The sequence below is a fragment of the Hyla sarda genome, chromosome 1, assembly GCF_029499605.1.
Source record: "Hyla sarda isolate aHylSar1 chromosome 1, aHylSar1.hap1, whole genome shotgun sequence".
Taxonomy (NCBI): Eukaryota; Metazoa; Chordata; class Amphibia; order Anura; family Hylidae; genus Hyla; species Hyla sarda.
The window spans coordinates 440,006,313-440,023,342 of record NC_079189.1 but is presented as its reverse complement, the minus strand read 5'-3'; the positions used below and the strand labels follow the sequence as shown (position 1 = coordinate 440,023,342).

Below are 17,030 nucleotides of genomic sequence, written 5' to 3'. Positions count from 1 at the left end.
GTGACATAACGTCTCTGTCTCAGAAAACCAGCGTTTCCAAGACTGGGGCACAGAATGCCGGGTGGTGCACAGAGATCAGAATAGGGGATGAGATGTCTCAGGCGGGAATACCCCTTTAATGTTATTCAGTTTTAGTGCATGGAAATAGATATGTACTAAGTTTAATATACCCCATTGTTTGTTTTTCTGTTTCCAGGCAACTAAGACAGAAATAAAGACAAAAAGTTCATTTACTTCCTATGTTTTTTTTCTTCCTAACTCCACCTTTTTATCATTAGTTGCACAGTGTTAAAGGGTAGCTCCCACCATCCTTTTTTTTTTTCTGTCCCTGCCTATTGCCCATCTAACCCTAACCCCCCCCTGCCTTAAGACGCGATGTCACTGATGCCTGCTGGAGGGGGACGACTTCCGCCCTTAGCTCATCTATACAGGGTGCCTCCAGTTGTTTCATCACTACATCTCCCAGCTTGCCCTGACATCTATTGGCTGTCAGGGCATGCTGGGAGTTGTAGTGGTGAAACAACTGGAGGCACCCTGTGTTGAAAATAATAACTTTGTTATGGCAATGGCCGCGGCCCTGAACCCCGCTCTCCCCTCCCCTCGAAAAAGACACACCGAAGTGCAGGCAGACGGGAACCCCGCTCTCCCCCCCCCCGAAAAAGACATACCAATCCTGAGGCAGCAGCAGCGGCGCGTATATGCTGGGAGGCGGGGCCGGCATATGAGGCCAGGGAGCCAATGTGTGTTTTCAGCTCTCGCTCCCGCCTGTCTGATTGACAGGCAGGGAGCAAGCCCAGGCTGAATGAATTAGGACTGATTTCCCGGCCGGCATCGGTCCGAATTCAAGTGTAACGTCACGCCAGGCTGCAGCCGGCCACTAGGAGGGAGACCCCTAGTGGCCGGTTTTCAAATGTAAAATAAACCATTTTAATAAAAAAAAAATTTTTATCTAATAAACTGATGTGGTATTTGGTATGATTCAATTTTTTTCCCTCCATATGCGCACACCCACACCAGGTGTCTCTGATAAAGCCTCAAAATCTATAGCAGTCAAAGGATTTCCTGCCTGCACATGTGCCATTTAATGTCTTATTGGAAAAAAAAAAAGAGTTAAAGCGTTACTGTCACTTTAAAAAAAACATTTTGACAGTTCACACAGAGATGTCAAACGTTTTGATCAATCAGGGTCACATGACATACTAAAGAGTGAAGGGCACAACCACGCACTTCTCTTGGCTATATCTATCGATCAGTGGGTCTCACAGCACCAAGACCCTGACCGATAAAAATTTTAAGAGTACCTGTCACCAAATAAAACGTTTAATATAGTATTCCTTGTGTAATTAGCAGACACCTTCCCATTCACTTGCTTTTAAAATTAAGATAAATGTGTTTAAAATGGAATAGAAAAAACTGTTTGCTGTTCTGTTCCCTGCCACAGTTAATACAGGGAGTTTGGTCTCCTCCCGGCCTGGCAGGGGACCAAACTCAGGAAGTGTTTCTCTGCACTGAGCTTGATTAAAAGCTGCACAGAGCCTCACTGAAAGCTGCACAGAGCCTCACTGAAAGCTGCACAGAGCCTCACTGAATCATGCATAGAGCTTCACTGAAAGATGCATAGAGTCTGAGGTCTTCTATTCATCACAGCGCTGCAAAGATGTGAGGGCATAAGTGGTCCCCCAGCAGGCTTCTGTGATGTCATGCCTGCTCGGAAATAACCACTTTCTCCTGCTGGGACATTGCACTATGCGACCAAGAAGAAATGTAAGATACACAACTTTTTAAAGTTCTGAAATAGTTTTTAAGGGCAGTAGAGGATTCAGGAGTAGTTAGGTAACAGCCTGAGGTAGTTTAGAAAAGTTTATTTAGTGACAGGTACTTTTTAAGTGACAGTAATGCTTTAAGGCAGTCGGGCCAATGGGCTTGATATGTTTTGCCATACAAAAGTATGTTTGTTGGCCATGTCAATTCAGTAGACTTCATAGTTCCAAGTTAATGATATCAGTATAGTTATAGTCCTGTATTAATATTCTGTGATTGTCCCCAAAATGTAGATGTACAGTGGATACAATGTTGTTTATTCTAACATGTCAGCAAATCTGCAAGATAACATTTATATGTATAATTACAGAGGATAACCTCCTGAACTGTCTCATTAATCCTATATAAAGCCCAGTCAACTTTAAAATGCATTATGAAAGTACTGCATGAGACGAAACATACATGGAAAGTGACTTTACATAGAATTTGTCGGCAGATAAGAACCATTTGGCCCATCTAGTTTGCCCAATAATCACTAAACAGATCACATGATTTCTAGCCCTTTGTTAGAACTGTTAGATTTTAAGGCCTCCATACATGTTAGAGAAAAGTTGGCCAAACCCGCGAATTTTGGCAGTTGTTGGGGAAGAGAAGGATTGGGTATTTTGGGTTTCAACTGCCTAATCTTTTTGTTATCGGAAAGATAATCCTCCACTGGAGGAGTCTGTCAGCAGCTTACCTCCCTGTTCAGAACACATGAACACTAAGGGGGAGATTTATCAAAATTTGTCCAGAGGAAAAGTTGCCCAGTTGCTCACAGCAACCAATCAGATCACTTCTTTCATTTTGCAGAGGCTTTGTTGAAAATGAAAGAAGCAAGCTGATTGGCTGCTATGGGCTCCTGGAAAACTTTTCCTCTGGACAGGTTTTTATAAATCTCCGCCTAAGTGTTCATTTGCATGAGTGAACAGGAGAGACAATTGTCAGCCATATGGCTGATGGCTATTAAAGGTGTATGGTCTGCTTAACTCCGTTCAGATGGTCAAGCTGTGACAATTGTATGTCTGGCCTAGTGAATTGATGGTGTCCCCCCTAGTGGCCATTTATGGGTTTTTGGGAGACAGGCAGGCACATACACACATTAGTACAAATTCACTACTATTGGTGTTATTAAATGGAATATCAGCTTTTGCTCTATGGGGTCTATAACAGGACTCGTTAAATCCTAGGTCACAATAGAGACTGGCCCTTAGGTCCTGGCCCTTAGGTTTTGGTCAGCCCCTTTCCCAAAACTGCTGCACCTATTGCGTTGGGATTTCAAGCGACTTAATACAAACCAATGCAACTGTTGCAGCAAGAGGATGCTCACAAGCGCTCTGCGGTGGGGGGCAGCTGTCGCACATTGCCGGCTGCCAGCCTCAACTGTCAGAAGTGGAGCTGTGCTCCGATCCTGGGGGTTAATTAGATGCTGCTATAAGTGTGACCGCAGTATCTAAGGGGGCTCCCTCTGTCCTCAATCTGCACCCGCTGATAGTAACATGACAATGGCTACAAAAGACACTTTGCCTAAGACAAAGTTCTGTTTGGCCATCTCTTTCTGTGTAGCACTGACAGGTATAATACACTGCAGTACAGATCTGTACTGTATTGTGTTATATATGCGATCAGCAGAAACAGTCTAGTCCTCTAGTGAGACAATAACTTTAAAAAAATGCCACAGAAATTCAGCTGATCTTCCTTCAACATCCTATAGAATGTGGCAGCAGTGTAGTTAGAAAATAAAACCGTTGGTTTAGAACTGAAAAATAGTGTGGTCCTTTGCAAGCTGAAGAATGTCCGGCTGAGGCTAGGTTCATACCTGTTTGACAGGAAATACAGTGATATACATCAACAACCCAGTAGAATGGGATGCCTACGTATACCACAGAGTGTCCCTGCCAGACCGATCTATTTAAATGTGCCTAACATAGTAACATTTGTAGTTTCTCAAAGAAGTCAAGTTGATGCTGAATGTCTGCCACTATCCTTTTTAGAGATTTTAGCCATTGTCTGGTATATGAAATGTGTATTTAGTTGCATAAATTCTGTATAAGGGCTCTTGTTATAAGAAACCTGTGGCTCTCCAGCTGCATACTCTGACGGCTAAATGCAACAGTTGGAAAGCCACAAGTTGGAGACAAATGCTATATGGCATGATCTCTCATTGGCATGCATGCCCCCAGCTATGGTATGTTTCCTTGTACATCAGGCACTTCCATAATATACATATATATATATTGTGATAAAGTGGCAAGGAAAGGGTGGATTTCCTTTGCTCACTCTGGAGAAACCCTCACCTGCGGCCTAATGAATGAGGCAGCAGAGAAGGGAGGCATTTATAAGGGAGAGATTCAGTCTGATCTGGGCTCTCCCTGGGAAACAGCAGGTCGCTGTAAGGGGGAGACAGCGGGCCCTGTTGGATGCACACAGCAGGAGCTGTGAGTGGCCCAATTGACAGTGGGAACTGTGAGTAATTAGGTTGCAGGTGGCACATGTTTTAACTGGATGAGGGGAGCTCACCAGTTCGTAGTCAGGGTATGCTTACGTGTAGTCAGTGACCCGACGATCTAGGACTTTGTTCTGTTCCTGATTTATGTTTCTGTTTTACCTGCAACCTGTGTAAATAAAGCTGGCGAGGTGCCAGGCTTATATGCTGAACTGTTGTCCGGCGAGTTATTGCGAGGAAACGTGTCCCGTGGCAAGTGACCAGGGCGATCCCAGAGCTATCCCAGAGGACGGTACCTCACAATATATATATATATATATATATATATATATATATATATATATATATATATATATATATATATATATATACATACATATATATATATATATATTATATTCTTCACTGGAGTACCCCTTTTAGGGTAGACTCACACATGTCGTATTTTGCTGCTGTGTATTTCCTTACCCATTGAGGTCAATGGGTAGCAAAATCGGCTGCAGAAAATACGCAGAAAAATACGACACGTATGACCCTACCCTTTTGCCATTGATGTTACTTGCAGAACAGCGATCTGTCATCGGCATTTTTACACAATCCAGTGGAAAACAATTCTGTATTACACATCTGTTTACAAAACTGAACATTAAATAACACAGAGCTCCCTTCGTAGGCATGGTTATCCTTCCAAACAGTGCAGAAGAAGCAATTCATTTCTATGTTTTTAGGACCTGGCTGTTTGTGCTGTAGTTATAAATGGTTTATAGATGTAAAGCATCTGTGTGGACTTTTGTTTCATGTGATTCGAAACATATTGCAGGGATTTAAATATTGGTTCCATATTTATACTTTCTCTGGATTGTGATTTTGTGAAATGAGTAGAGACCCCTTCCACACCCTGCAGCACTGAAGGGGTTTAGAGAAAAAAAGAAATCAATATATTAAATTTGTCTGAAACAGCCAAGTGGTTTTCTGGCGTCAGCTCCACGAATTTACAGACTGGACCTGTAGATCTTGGGGAAAAATTGATTTACACGAGTTGGGGAAAAAAAAACGCCAGGCTTAAGGAGTCAGGGGATTAAGGTTGCATGTGAAAATGTTAGAGAATTTTAAAACCTTAACAACTTGACTAACGGCTTTGGGGTCTCATTTACCAAATGTTAACAAATCTGATACAAAATCTGATTGCCAAATGTAATCCTAGTTGAGGAATATGAGCCAGAATGGCCGGCTGCCAGATAAAGTCTAGCAGTGGTGTAATGTTTTAATTGCACTTTGATATGGCCAGGAGAATGGGCTAAGAAGGCAAGAGAAGTGTTTAAGAATACGTTTCATGTGGCTTTTTTTGTGATTAAAGTAGACGGCTCACAGGTGGAGACAGTAAATCGGAAAACCCTAAGTGTTGTGGCATTGATAACCTCAGCTGTTGTTTTTGTCAGAGCAAACTAGGTTTGGTGGTTTTGCACTGAATGGAGTTCATCCCTGCATTTGCGTGCTAAGCTAGCATTTGGCTTCATGCAAGCAGGAAGAGAGGAAAGCAGGGAAACCCCATTAACTATCCATTTGCAGAACATCCAGAGCTATACTCTCAATACACAAAGAGCTACAACGGTAGGAAGTTGTTTCACATCCGAGCCAAGATAAGGTCCTGGAGGTTTATTATTTTTGCTGCTTGATAGCATCAGCCTGGAGAACAACGGCCAGAGAGGGAACAGCAGATCTCCATCCCTGGGGGATGACAGGAGGAAAGACAGACAGATAACCAAGTGCCGACAACTTGAGTCAGAGCTCCCAGAGGAAGTGTTGGTTTCAGCAGTTGAAATGTATATGCAGAAGTCCATAGCTAGGCATGTAGAGGTGGCATTGTTATTTTCAGTGGGAAGGAGGAAGGTGTGAGGGTCTCTGCATTCCTAACAGATGTAGGAAATTATTGAATCATTTTTGTTATTGATGTATTTTGGGCAGCTTTGACATGCCATGTTTTTCCACTTGTTTGCTCCAAATTCGCCTGGCCTTAACATCAAAAGACACATATTTCTGCCAAGTAAATATTCCCTTTTATGCCTGGTGTTTGACTGAAGATCCGGAGTATGTAAGCATTCAGGTGAAGACGTACATACTTCTCGTTTTGGTGGGAAGGTGAAAGCTCAAGAGAAAAAAATGAAACAATGATGCTTTTTAATGATTTTGCCAACCAGATTACCTTGTTTTTGTTCATGTAATATCCCCTGGGCATATCCCTTGGGGTTCCACCCCCCTTTTTTGGCAGGACACCATACATCTCATTGTAGCTCACAAATAAACAGGGCCTTTCATGATAATTGAATTAATCCACTTTAAATACCTTACCTCCTTGATTACACATGACAGAGGCGCAATGCTTTCACCATTGTTCTTCACAAGATTCATCCATACAATGGTCTGCGTGCTTGGACAATGTTTCATGGCAATATCATTATTATCTTATATATCTTTTAATATGAAACATTTAGAGATTCAAAAATCTGAGGCATTAGAGCTTCCCCCACCCTGCTCTCTCATTAGTTCAGTTTACATTATTTTAATGTCCTAGCAGCTCCACCAGTCTTTACAATACTCCATGAAAAGAGTGTTGGTTCATTTTACTGCAAGTTACGGGACAGATGATTAGACTGCATACATGGCCATAGCCATTGCCACTATTGCCTATTAAAAACGCTGTGGGAGCGGCAAAACATGCAGAGGCTGGCAATAGAGTAGTATTTTAAGCATTACCTGACTGGCCTAATACACAGTATGGTCACTGCAGGACCATATACATTCTAGAGGGAGGTCTTTACCCCCACACTCTCATATCTATGTATACCAGATTCGTGGCCAGAGGGGTATCAGTTTTAATCACTTTTTTTGTTACAAATTTTTTTTACAATATAGAAATAAAAATGAAGTTTTAGGGGTTGCATATAATTAAGGGATTTTTACCCTGGGCCACGGCCCAGGGGTTTGGTTTGTTGCTATTACATTTTAGACACTTTCTTGCTACATTTGCAGTATACATTTTCCCGTGCATATGGCCCTATGTATTTGACAGAGGCCAAAATAATGTATTTTGCCTCTCCCAGGCTAATAAACTTTTTTTTTCTTATAGTTTTTTCTGGATGCCTCTGTACACAAAAAGTTCATCGTATAGCATACAGTTAATCCAATGTAAGCCTATAAGCCTATAGTTGACGCATGCCACTGTGCTCCTTTGCCGTAGTTTCGGTTGAAGGTTTACTTTGGGAAATCTTACCAACATAAATCTACATACATCTTCATTAGCCACTGCAATATATAGTGTGAACTTTTTCCTACCTATTACTGCGAGAGGATTTGTTGTATTGAAATTGTTTTCTGTAAATTGCTCTTTGTTGACCTGACATTTTTGCTGATTTTCATTCCCATGTTATCAAATAGATTTGGATACTATATGTTTATTGCATATTGCATTTTTTTTATTCTAGCCACATTACTTTTTCTGTTTTCTAGGCCGTGCCCCTGAAACAAAGTCTCTGAATTTAGACAAGGTTGGTGTCGTTGTTAAAGCAGAGACTGGGAAAATCATTGTTGATGACTCTGAATCCACATCAGTCCCAAACATCTTTGCTATTGGTGACATCACAGAGGTAATGTATAATTTATTCATGAGACCAGTGGTGGTTTCTCTCTGTCTTTAGGAGTGTTTCTGTTCTGAAAATATCAATATGAATAAAACAGTCAAACTATTGCATTAGGCTAAGTTTCCACTTGTTTGGTTTTTTTTGGGGCAGTTTTTGGATACAAAAGGTTTTGTGTTTTTTATACTGTTTTATAACATTGTAGTCAATGCAAACAGTATTGAGCACACAATTGCATACAGTTCTGTCAGTTTTTGAGGTATACATTTTCAGAAAAAATTGCAGTATGGCAAAATTGTGATGTGAATACACCCTTAAGTCTGTTGTCCTGTTTCTAATGGAAGCAGATCAGATTGTAACATTAGGAAAGTATAAAGCAATTCTTTACTCCACTCTGCACAGTACCTTGGAAGAGCAGAGTATTATATAGATGATCAGTGGCCATGTTTTTACATTACAGTAGGCATTCAGTGCATCATTACAATTACAGTAGAACTTTAGGTTATTTGCATTATATTGCCACTTTAATCTAAGCATTATTTCATTGGTCTGCCCTTTGGCATGTGCATACTAATCATACATTTACATTTCCAGTTTGTAGTAATTTTTTAATATACAAGGCTTCTGGGGAAATTACTCAAACAATGCCAGATCTGCCACTTCTATAAGACATTTAGTGGACAATATTTTGTATGCTGCTCCCAAGTTCCCATTCTAACTAGATGCCAAACACAATATAATGCTCCTGAATTCTTTTTCTGTGACTTGCATAAGAGATTCACAACTGGATATGTTCATATATTATGTTGCCTTAGTTAAAGGGGTTCTCCAGCATAAGGTGATTTTAGTATGTACCTGGCAGGCAGTAATGGACATGCTAAGGAGGATCTGCGCTTGTCTTGGGCTAAATGGCTATGTTGTGAGATTACCAGAACACTGTGGCTAGCTTTTTGTGAACTTGTATTTCCTGTTTTCAGTTTTCTTGTTTGCCTACAAATCCCATGATTCCATTTTCCTCCTTCCCACACATCAGCCACCCCACCCATTGAAACATAAATGAGCTGCAGAACTGTGGTTTTCAATCACGGTGCCTCTAGCTGTTGCATTACTTGCAGATTGCTCTCTCCACCCATTGAAGCAGACAGGCTCCCTGTCATCAGCTGACTAGTTAGTCAGGTCTCGACCACATTGCAAGCTGGGGAAAATCTGAGACAACAGTCATTTTGTATGCTGTTAAAAATAAATATTGGGGTGAAAATCACATAAGAACTGTGAGAAAACCGTCACACACAGGTACATACACTGTATTATTACCTACACTAACTTTACAGCCCCTGTAGCATAGTCAAATAAAAAAAAATCATGGAATACCCCTTTAAAGGTGGCTTATTATATTCCAAAAGAGTAACTGTACCGTTTGTTTAATCATTTACAAAGGATACAGCAGCCTTATGCCTATGGGTCCAGTGTATTTATAAAGAGATCACTGTGCCCATCACTGTTGAGTAATAGCAGCTGATATATACAGTCTTACTGTATACACTGGGCATCATAAATGCAGATACAGGTCATGGGAGTGCTCTCCCAGTGAATATGCTTGGCTTGTAGGTATAAGTCCACTGTATCCTATAAAAAGTTAAATAAGTTGCACAATATTTCTTTGTGCCATTTTTCCTAAAACCCTTCAGACTCGGGTTTAGTATTTGCAGCCTTTTTCTATGGCTCTATATTATACAAACAGATCAAGATATTTATTGGCATCTTATAGATGCTGTTGTTTAATTACAGTGTCTCTTTAAAAAGAACTTGTCAGTCAGTAGCAAAAGAAAACTTACATATTCAGAATTGTTGTACCTTACCAAATTCAGTTGGGAAAACTTAGTGGCAGATTCCCTTCAAGCTTTAGGCTATGTTCACATGGCCGAATTTCTGCACGGAATTCTGCATGAAAATTCTGCAGGATATTCTGCAGAAATTAATTGCCCATTCACTTCAATGGAATTTCTTCAGCGGAAATTCTGCAGCAGAAATTCTGTATGAATGGGACAGCGACATCCCATTGAAGTGTATTGGTTCTAAATTCATGCAGAATTTTCATGCGGAATTCCATGCAAAAATTCTGGCTTGTGAACTTTACCTTACTTTACCTTACTTACATAAGAACTGACAAACCTTTTAATAATGTTATTCAAGTAAGGTTTTGAGAATAATTAAGAAGGAACCTATTGTAACAAAACCTCTGGGGCTGTTGATAAGAACCTGTACTCTATATTATTTTACCAATCTCCGGACAGCCTTATTCTTTTTTAAGTAAGAGACACTTTGACTCCCTTGAGACCTAATATGTATTCCCTCAGGATGTGTTCCAGTCAATAGTGGAAAAAATCGGTGCTGATCAACACAATGTTCCCTCCATCATATTGCTGGGGAGGGGATGGGCATACTGATAGAGGTGGCTGGTCAAACAACATAGATGGAGTGGTGCCATTGTTTTGAGCAGGAGTCCAATATCTGTAAGGATGTTTGTATAACTATTAGCCCTGGACAAAAGTGTTGGCCTTTCATCTGTTCCCCTATTCTCTACAATGCTTGAATACAAGGACACAACTTATGTTTCCTGATGTAGTGAAGACCGCCAGCCATGTTCCATCCAAGTAGTGAATAGGAAGCTATGGCAGTCACTGAATAACTCCACTCTATTCAGGGCACTTGTCATCAGTTTCAGACTTGAGCAAACTTAAAAAAAAAAATCACTTTGCGGCAAATAAGTTACCACAATTCAGTAACCCTTAAAACACACTGCATTAGCAGGCAGATTTTATATGTCTTTTAACATTAAAATAGAGGTACATAAAGTATCCACTTTTGTTGGCAGATGCCTGCTAGTGTTAAAATGAATACTGCGGTATTGGAAGACGCAATGGCTTTTTCCAAGCTTTCCAAAAAGTAACCCCTTTTGCTCAAATTGCTTTGTGTGCTTTGTTGTAGTGTAAATTCTTTCTATGGGCTCTATAGTTAGTACAGTCACACTGCTGGGATCTGTAGTGCAGTTATGTAGGTCAGCCTGCTCCACAATACTTCACTTTGTGCTTTTATTTTGTAGTGTGCTTTCTATGACTGGGCTCTGTAGTTCCACAGTGAGTTGTTCTGTGCTCTACTCAAAATGGCAGACACGTAGGGTTTTATCACTCCTTTTAGACCCACCCCTATGCTGTCTCCTGATTGGCCTTGGAACTGTATACAAGCAATGATTGGCTAACCTGGGGTCATGTGATCTTGCTGCTAGCTGGGCTGTCCTGTCTTTTGGCCTGCCCTGACATCATCTCAGTGTTCCTGCTTCCTCATCCTATGCATTCAGGCTCCATGTGTTTCCTATCCCTATAACAGCACCTATTCTACGAAACCCGGTTCTATGGTTTTGGCACGCTCAGCTGTAACAAGTATAAATGTATACATGCAGATATTGTATGGTGTATATGTGTTTTGTTCATCTCTCAGCACTTTTTGAGTGCACTTTGATGCTTGGATGGCAAACCTTTGTATAACGTTGTATAGTAATCAGATCTGACAGAAAATTCTTCTAGCAAAATACACTACAATTCGATGTTATATTTTGCAGGATCGCCCAGAGCTGACTCCAACAGCCATTGCTGCTGGAAAGCTTTTGGCTCGCCGCTTGTTCAGTAACTCCACCGAGTTAATGGATTATGACAGTGTAAGTAGTTTTATCATTTTGTATATTTTCTTTTTTACATCCAGCTCACTTTAAGCTGTAAAGGGGTACTTAATTGAAAAACATTTTTTTTAATCAACTGGTGCCAGAACATTAAACAGATTTGTAAATTACTTCTATTTAAAAATCTTAATCCTTACAGTACTTATCAGATGCTGTATGTTCCAGAGGAAATTCTTTTAGTTTTGAATTTCCCTTCTGTCTGACCACAGAGCTCTCTGCTGACACCTCTGTCCATTTTAGGAACTGTCTAGAGAAGGAGCAAATCCCCATAGCAAACCTATCCTGCTCTAGACAGTTCCTAAAAATGGACAGAGGTGTCAGCAGAGAGCACTGTGGTCAGACAGAAAGGAAATTCAAAATGAAAAGAACTTCCTGTGGATCATACAGCAGCTCATAAGTACTGGAAGGGTTAATATTTTTTAATAGAAGTAATTTACAAATATGTTTAACTTTCTGGCACCAGTTGATTTAAAAAGAAAATGTTTTCCAGTGGAGTACCCCTTTAAATGCAGCATATTTTATAGGATAGTTTTAAAACTTGCATGCATAGTTATGTATATATGCATTCTTATTGGCCTGCATATTGTTTTGATATGTTGTTTGGTAGGGCTATGGGTCTTCATATTAACCAGTTCTGATAGATAGATAGATAGATAGATAGATAGATAGATAGACAGATAGATAGATAGATAAACAGATAGATAGAAAGCATCTTTGTAACATATATTTTTTTATATTCAAATTGTTAATTTAGGTTCCCACCACAGTATTCACACCTCTGGAATATGGCTGTGTTGGCCTTTCTGAAGAAAAGTCGATAGAATTCTATGGAGAGGATGCAATTGAGGTACATATTTATGTGCTGTCAGTTACTAGCAGTCTGTTCTTCTGTTTTGTTAAATTGGTAGGTTTTACAGTGAAGATTCACAGGTTGTTTTACACAGGTTGTGGTATTACCTGTTGTGTCCATACACTACATATGGATTCTGGACAGCTTATTTGTTTTGTATAGTTTTAGCTTCCTATATGGAAGATTTGAAGCATAGACCATATATGATAGTTAAGATACATAGCTGTTACACTTCTCACTTACATTCCAAGTACCCTAAAGTACAGATTTTAATTGTGAGTGGTAACAGCAGTTAGTCCATTATCCCACTTTACAAGTTATACAAACAGGGATCCAGTCCTTGTTCTGTATATTCGTGCACTCAAGGCCTGGCTTAGCTGCCCCCCAGGTTACCTCTTTAAAGGTTCAATCAATAATTTAATTAATTCACTGGTGTAATTTTTTTCTCCCTTTCTAGTTAAAGTAACATATTGGAGTTGATTTACAAAGAGTGGAAAGTAGTTTACATAGTGGGGGGGGGGTTCCGATAAGTATTTTTCCACTGTATTTTTTCCTACGTTTTGCTTTTCCTTACATTTAGCTTTTCCCTACGTTTTGCTTTTTATTACAACTTTTCTGATCTGTCGGGTTTTCCAGAGCTCAAATTCACCACTTTTTATGTGGAAACCTTAGTAAATTTGTCAGGGTTACGTTCCTTTTGTTAGGGACACACACCCTTTCCCCTGGTAGGACACACCCCCTTTTAATTTTTTTTTTTCTGAGAAAAGTGGAGAGTTGATTGCATTTATTGGGTGCAAAATCTGGAGCATGAAACGTGCACCAAAATTCAGCTGCAAAAATAGGATTAAAAAACCATCAGGAACACGTAAGGATATAACCCCCATTGTATTCATGGACAGCACTTCATTGGATATTGCAGTGAGGCCACATTTCTCAACATGAGCCTTATTCTTCTGCGGATCAGTAGAGGTTTCAGGATTCAGACTATCACCTATACAGTGATCCCTCAACTTACAATGGCCTCAACATACAATAGTTTCAACATACAATGGTCTTTTCTGGACCATTGTAAGTTGAAACCAGACTCAACATACAATGCTATGGACAGTCCAGATCTGTGAAACGTGTCAATAGCTGGAAGAACTGACCAATCAGAATGGGCATTTTACTGGTAAAACCCTTGTATTCCTGAAGCGTGTGCACTGACTGGTGTCTGGTAGCGCCCCATAGAGTACAGAGAGGTATTACATGTTCTGTACACTTTACCTGTAGCAGGGTTACCTGCTCCTTTGGACACTAAGTGAGGGTGACTCCATGTTATTTTTTAGGAAATTGCCTGTACTGTACAGGACCCCGAAGAAGATCCTATTCTCTACATAGACCAGTGTTTCCCAAGCAGGGTGCCCCCAGCTGTTGCAAAACTACAACTCCCATCATGCCCGGACAGCCTTTGGCTGTCCGGGCATGCTGGGAGTTGTAGTTTTGCAACAGCTTGAGGCTCCCTGCTTGGGAAACACTGACATAGACAGTGATTTACAGTTCCCAGCAGATCTTTCTTACTTTTATATGTAAGGATTTTCTTTATCTGTATTAGTTATCTACTTATTTTTCTTTAATTTTCACTTTTTCCTATTTTTGGATGACATTTTGGGTCTTCAGAACCAATTACCAGGTTTCCATAGAGTTCTGGTCTCAACATACAATGGTTTCAACAAACAATGTCATCCTGGAACCAATTAATATTGTAACTTGAGGGACCACTGTACATTAAAATCCTGAAAAAACGTCAATTTTTTTTCTGCTGCAGATCTCAGTGCTCCTCTGCAGTGAATCCATATGGAAATCTCCTGCATGGCTGTTTTTCAGAGCAAAAGATGTCTGCAGCATGTGAATGAGATATGTACGATGTTAATCACTTGCCTTGGACTGTAATCCCATGTTCCACTGTGGATACTACCAAAACAAATCCACATGTAAAGTCCACAGCAAATATTCCATGTGTCATCCCAACCCCTTCTATAGGTTTTACTTCACCATACATGAAGAACATTGGGGAAAAGCATCAGGCCACAAATAGTGTTGCTCGCGAATATTCACAATTCGAATATTATTCGCGAATATCGCATATTCGCGAATTTCGCGAATATAGCGCTATATATTCGTAATTACGAATATTCGTTTTTTTTTTTTTTTTTTTTCTTCACAGTACACATGACAGTGATCATCCCTCTCTGCTTCCAGCTTGTGTGGTGTAAAGAAGGCTGTAATACTACTGTGTGAGACTGACGTGCAAATATTCGCATATGTGAAAATTAGCATACGCTAATTTTCGCATATGCGAACTTTCGCGAATGTTAATTTTGTATATGCTAATTTTCACATATGTTAATTTTCGCATACGCGAATGTTCGCATATGCGAAAATAAAACGAGAATATAACGAATATGCGAATATTCGCGAATATATGACGAATATTCGTCCATATATTCGCGAATATTCGCGAATTCGAATATGGCCTATGCCGCTCAACACTAGCCACAAAAGCCAAAAACGAGCAAGGAAATTAGTGACCAGGGTCAGGTTGTTTTGTGAATTTCAGTAATGCTGTGATTTTATCACAAACTTTAGGTGAATATGTGTTACTCTATAGTAATTTCCATGGAAACTTTTCCAACACCATTGGGGAGATTTATTGAAGTGGTGTAGTTGCTCATAGCAACCGATCAGTTTCATTTTTCAGAGGCCTTTTTAAAAATGAAAGAAGGAATCTTATTGATTGCTATGAGCAACTGCCTCACTTTTCCTCCACAGGTTTTGATAAATCTCTCCCCCCCCCCCCCCCCAAATTGGAGAGAACAGGACTTGTTGTTGTGCGACGCCTCCCCGATTATAAAGTTTCCATGAATGAGTGCAAATGTCCAGGCAAACTCACTTTGCCATTGTACTTTACACACATTCTAAAATTTTCAATCCCACTTCAAAACAGTCTTCTGTTGCTTGAAAGTCATGTGTGTCTCTGCCATTTTATTTTATCAGAGTAGTTTAAAAAGTAAAAATGGGGCTTCAGTAGCTATGGGCAACAGTTTTTCTTTTAAACAATTTTCATACATAATTCCCAATCCCATTGGCCTCATATTATATACATGTTAAAAGATGACTAAATGGACTAGTGTTAGAAGGTTTTTAAGAATCTCCTTAAGATGTTCCAGCTTTAGAGGATATTATGCCAGCCAAATAGTTATAATCTTTCTTTTGCAGCTAAACAAGTGAAATAAGTTATTTCCCTATGACTGTCCTGAAATGTGCAGCCGATGTTTATGATGAATGTTGCATAATGCAGTTTGCTGTGACATATGCTGCCATTATCACTTTTCCACTTATGTTATGAATTGTCCATTAATCTTTAATGTGTTAACACCACCTGCAAGGTTGCATATGACAAAAATGTCATCTATCCTGCCCCTTCTCCACTTCCATTTGTATGATTGACACCTGGATACAGTCTGTGACAGAGCTATAGCTTCAGGGCCTGGGTGACGTTTTTTCAACAACCACAATGAGACTATCCAGGACTGCACTGAACCTCAGGCAATATGCAGAGGACATAGCAGAAAATGGTGAGTCAAAGGTTGGTGCAGAATTATGCTGCCTGTGGCTGCGGTGCACTCTTAGCTATCCACAGGTTCATTCTTGAAGATTCTTATATTTTCAATGAACCAGAAATTGCCTGATCACTTTGGAGTTGCCTTCAAAGTACAGAGAACATCTAATGTGGTTTTCGTGTTCAAAATATCAAGTTAAGTGAGTGATGAAATGCTTTTTTACCTACTCCATGTAGATGCTACATCTCTTAAATATTGTTCATCAGCTGTAATTTTAGACTAGCATAAGTTTAACTTTAGGCTGTGGAAAGAACCTTATATGGAAAAAATACTTTTTCTTTGTCTAACAGATTTTTTATGTCACTTGTGCTACTTTCCATGGGGGTTATATAGTCACACATATATAACTTCTCCAAAAATCCCATATTAATTATTACAAAAGAATTACAGTTATTGTGGTTATTAAATACTTTTATATGCAAATTTATGTTCTATACTTCATATAGTCAGGGGATTAAAGGGACAACATTTTCACTCACTGCCATTTATTTTTATTTCAGGTCTTCCATGCGTTTTACAAGCCATTGGAGTTTACAGTTCCTGGAAGAAACTCCTCTCAATGTTATATTAAGGTAAGAGAATCTAAAGCCACTTAACCACAATGTTTTGTGACTTTATCCTGAAGAGCTGACATCATTTAAAAGCCATATGGATCTGGAGATCTGTAGCAAAAAAGTGGAACTCGTGGACTTGAAGTTAATCACAAATGTCTATCCTATAAACATATAGCTGTGTATTAAAATGTGATTTATGACCTTGTTTTATGCATTTATTATAGATGATTTGCCTTAAAGGGTCACAACAAAGAATTGTTGGCCTTCACTTCATCGGGCCAAACGCTGGAGAAGTTATTCAAGGATTTGCCCTCGGAATAAAGTAGGTATTTTTTATAAATGGGAAA

General features: G+C 39.7%; 1 protein-coding gene across 5 annotated transcripts in view; it reads left to right on the top strand.

Moving 5' to 3' along the window:
• TXNRD2 (thioredoxin reductase 2) overlaps positions 1-17,030 on the top strand; it is a 131,875-nt gene that overhangs the window by 98,648 nt on the left and 16,197 nt on the right. For all 5 annotated transcript variants that reach the window (XM_056532412.1, XM_056532388.1, XM_056532393.1 and 2 more), the window contains 5 exons: positions 7,754-7,890; positions 11,501-11,596; positions 12,372-12,464; positions 16,630-16,701; positions 16,908-17,005. In XM_056532412.1, coding sequence (XP_056388387.1) covers positions 7,754-7,890; positions 11,501-11,596; positions 12,372-12,464; positions 16,630-16,701; positions 16,908-17,005 — 496 coding nt within the window. The remainder of the gene's footprint in view (positions 1-7,753; positions 7,891-11,500; positions 11,597-12,371; positions 12,465-16,629; positions 16,702-16,907; positions 17,006-17,030) is intronic.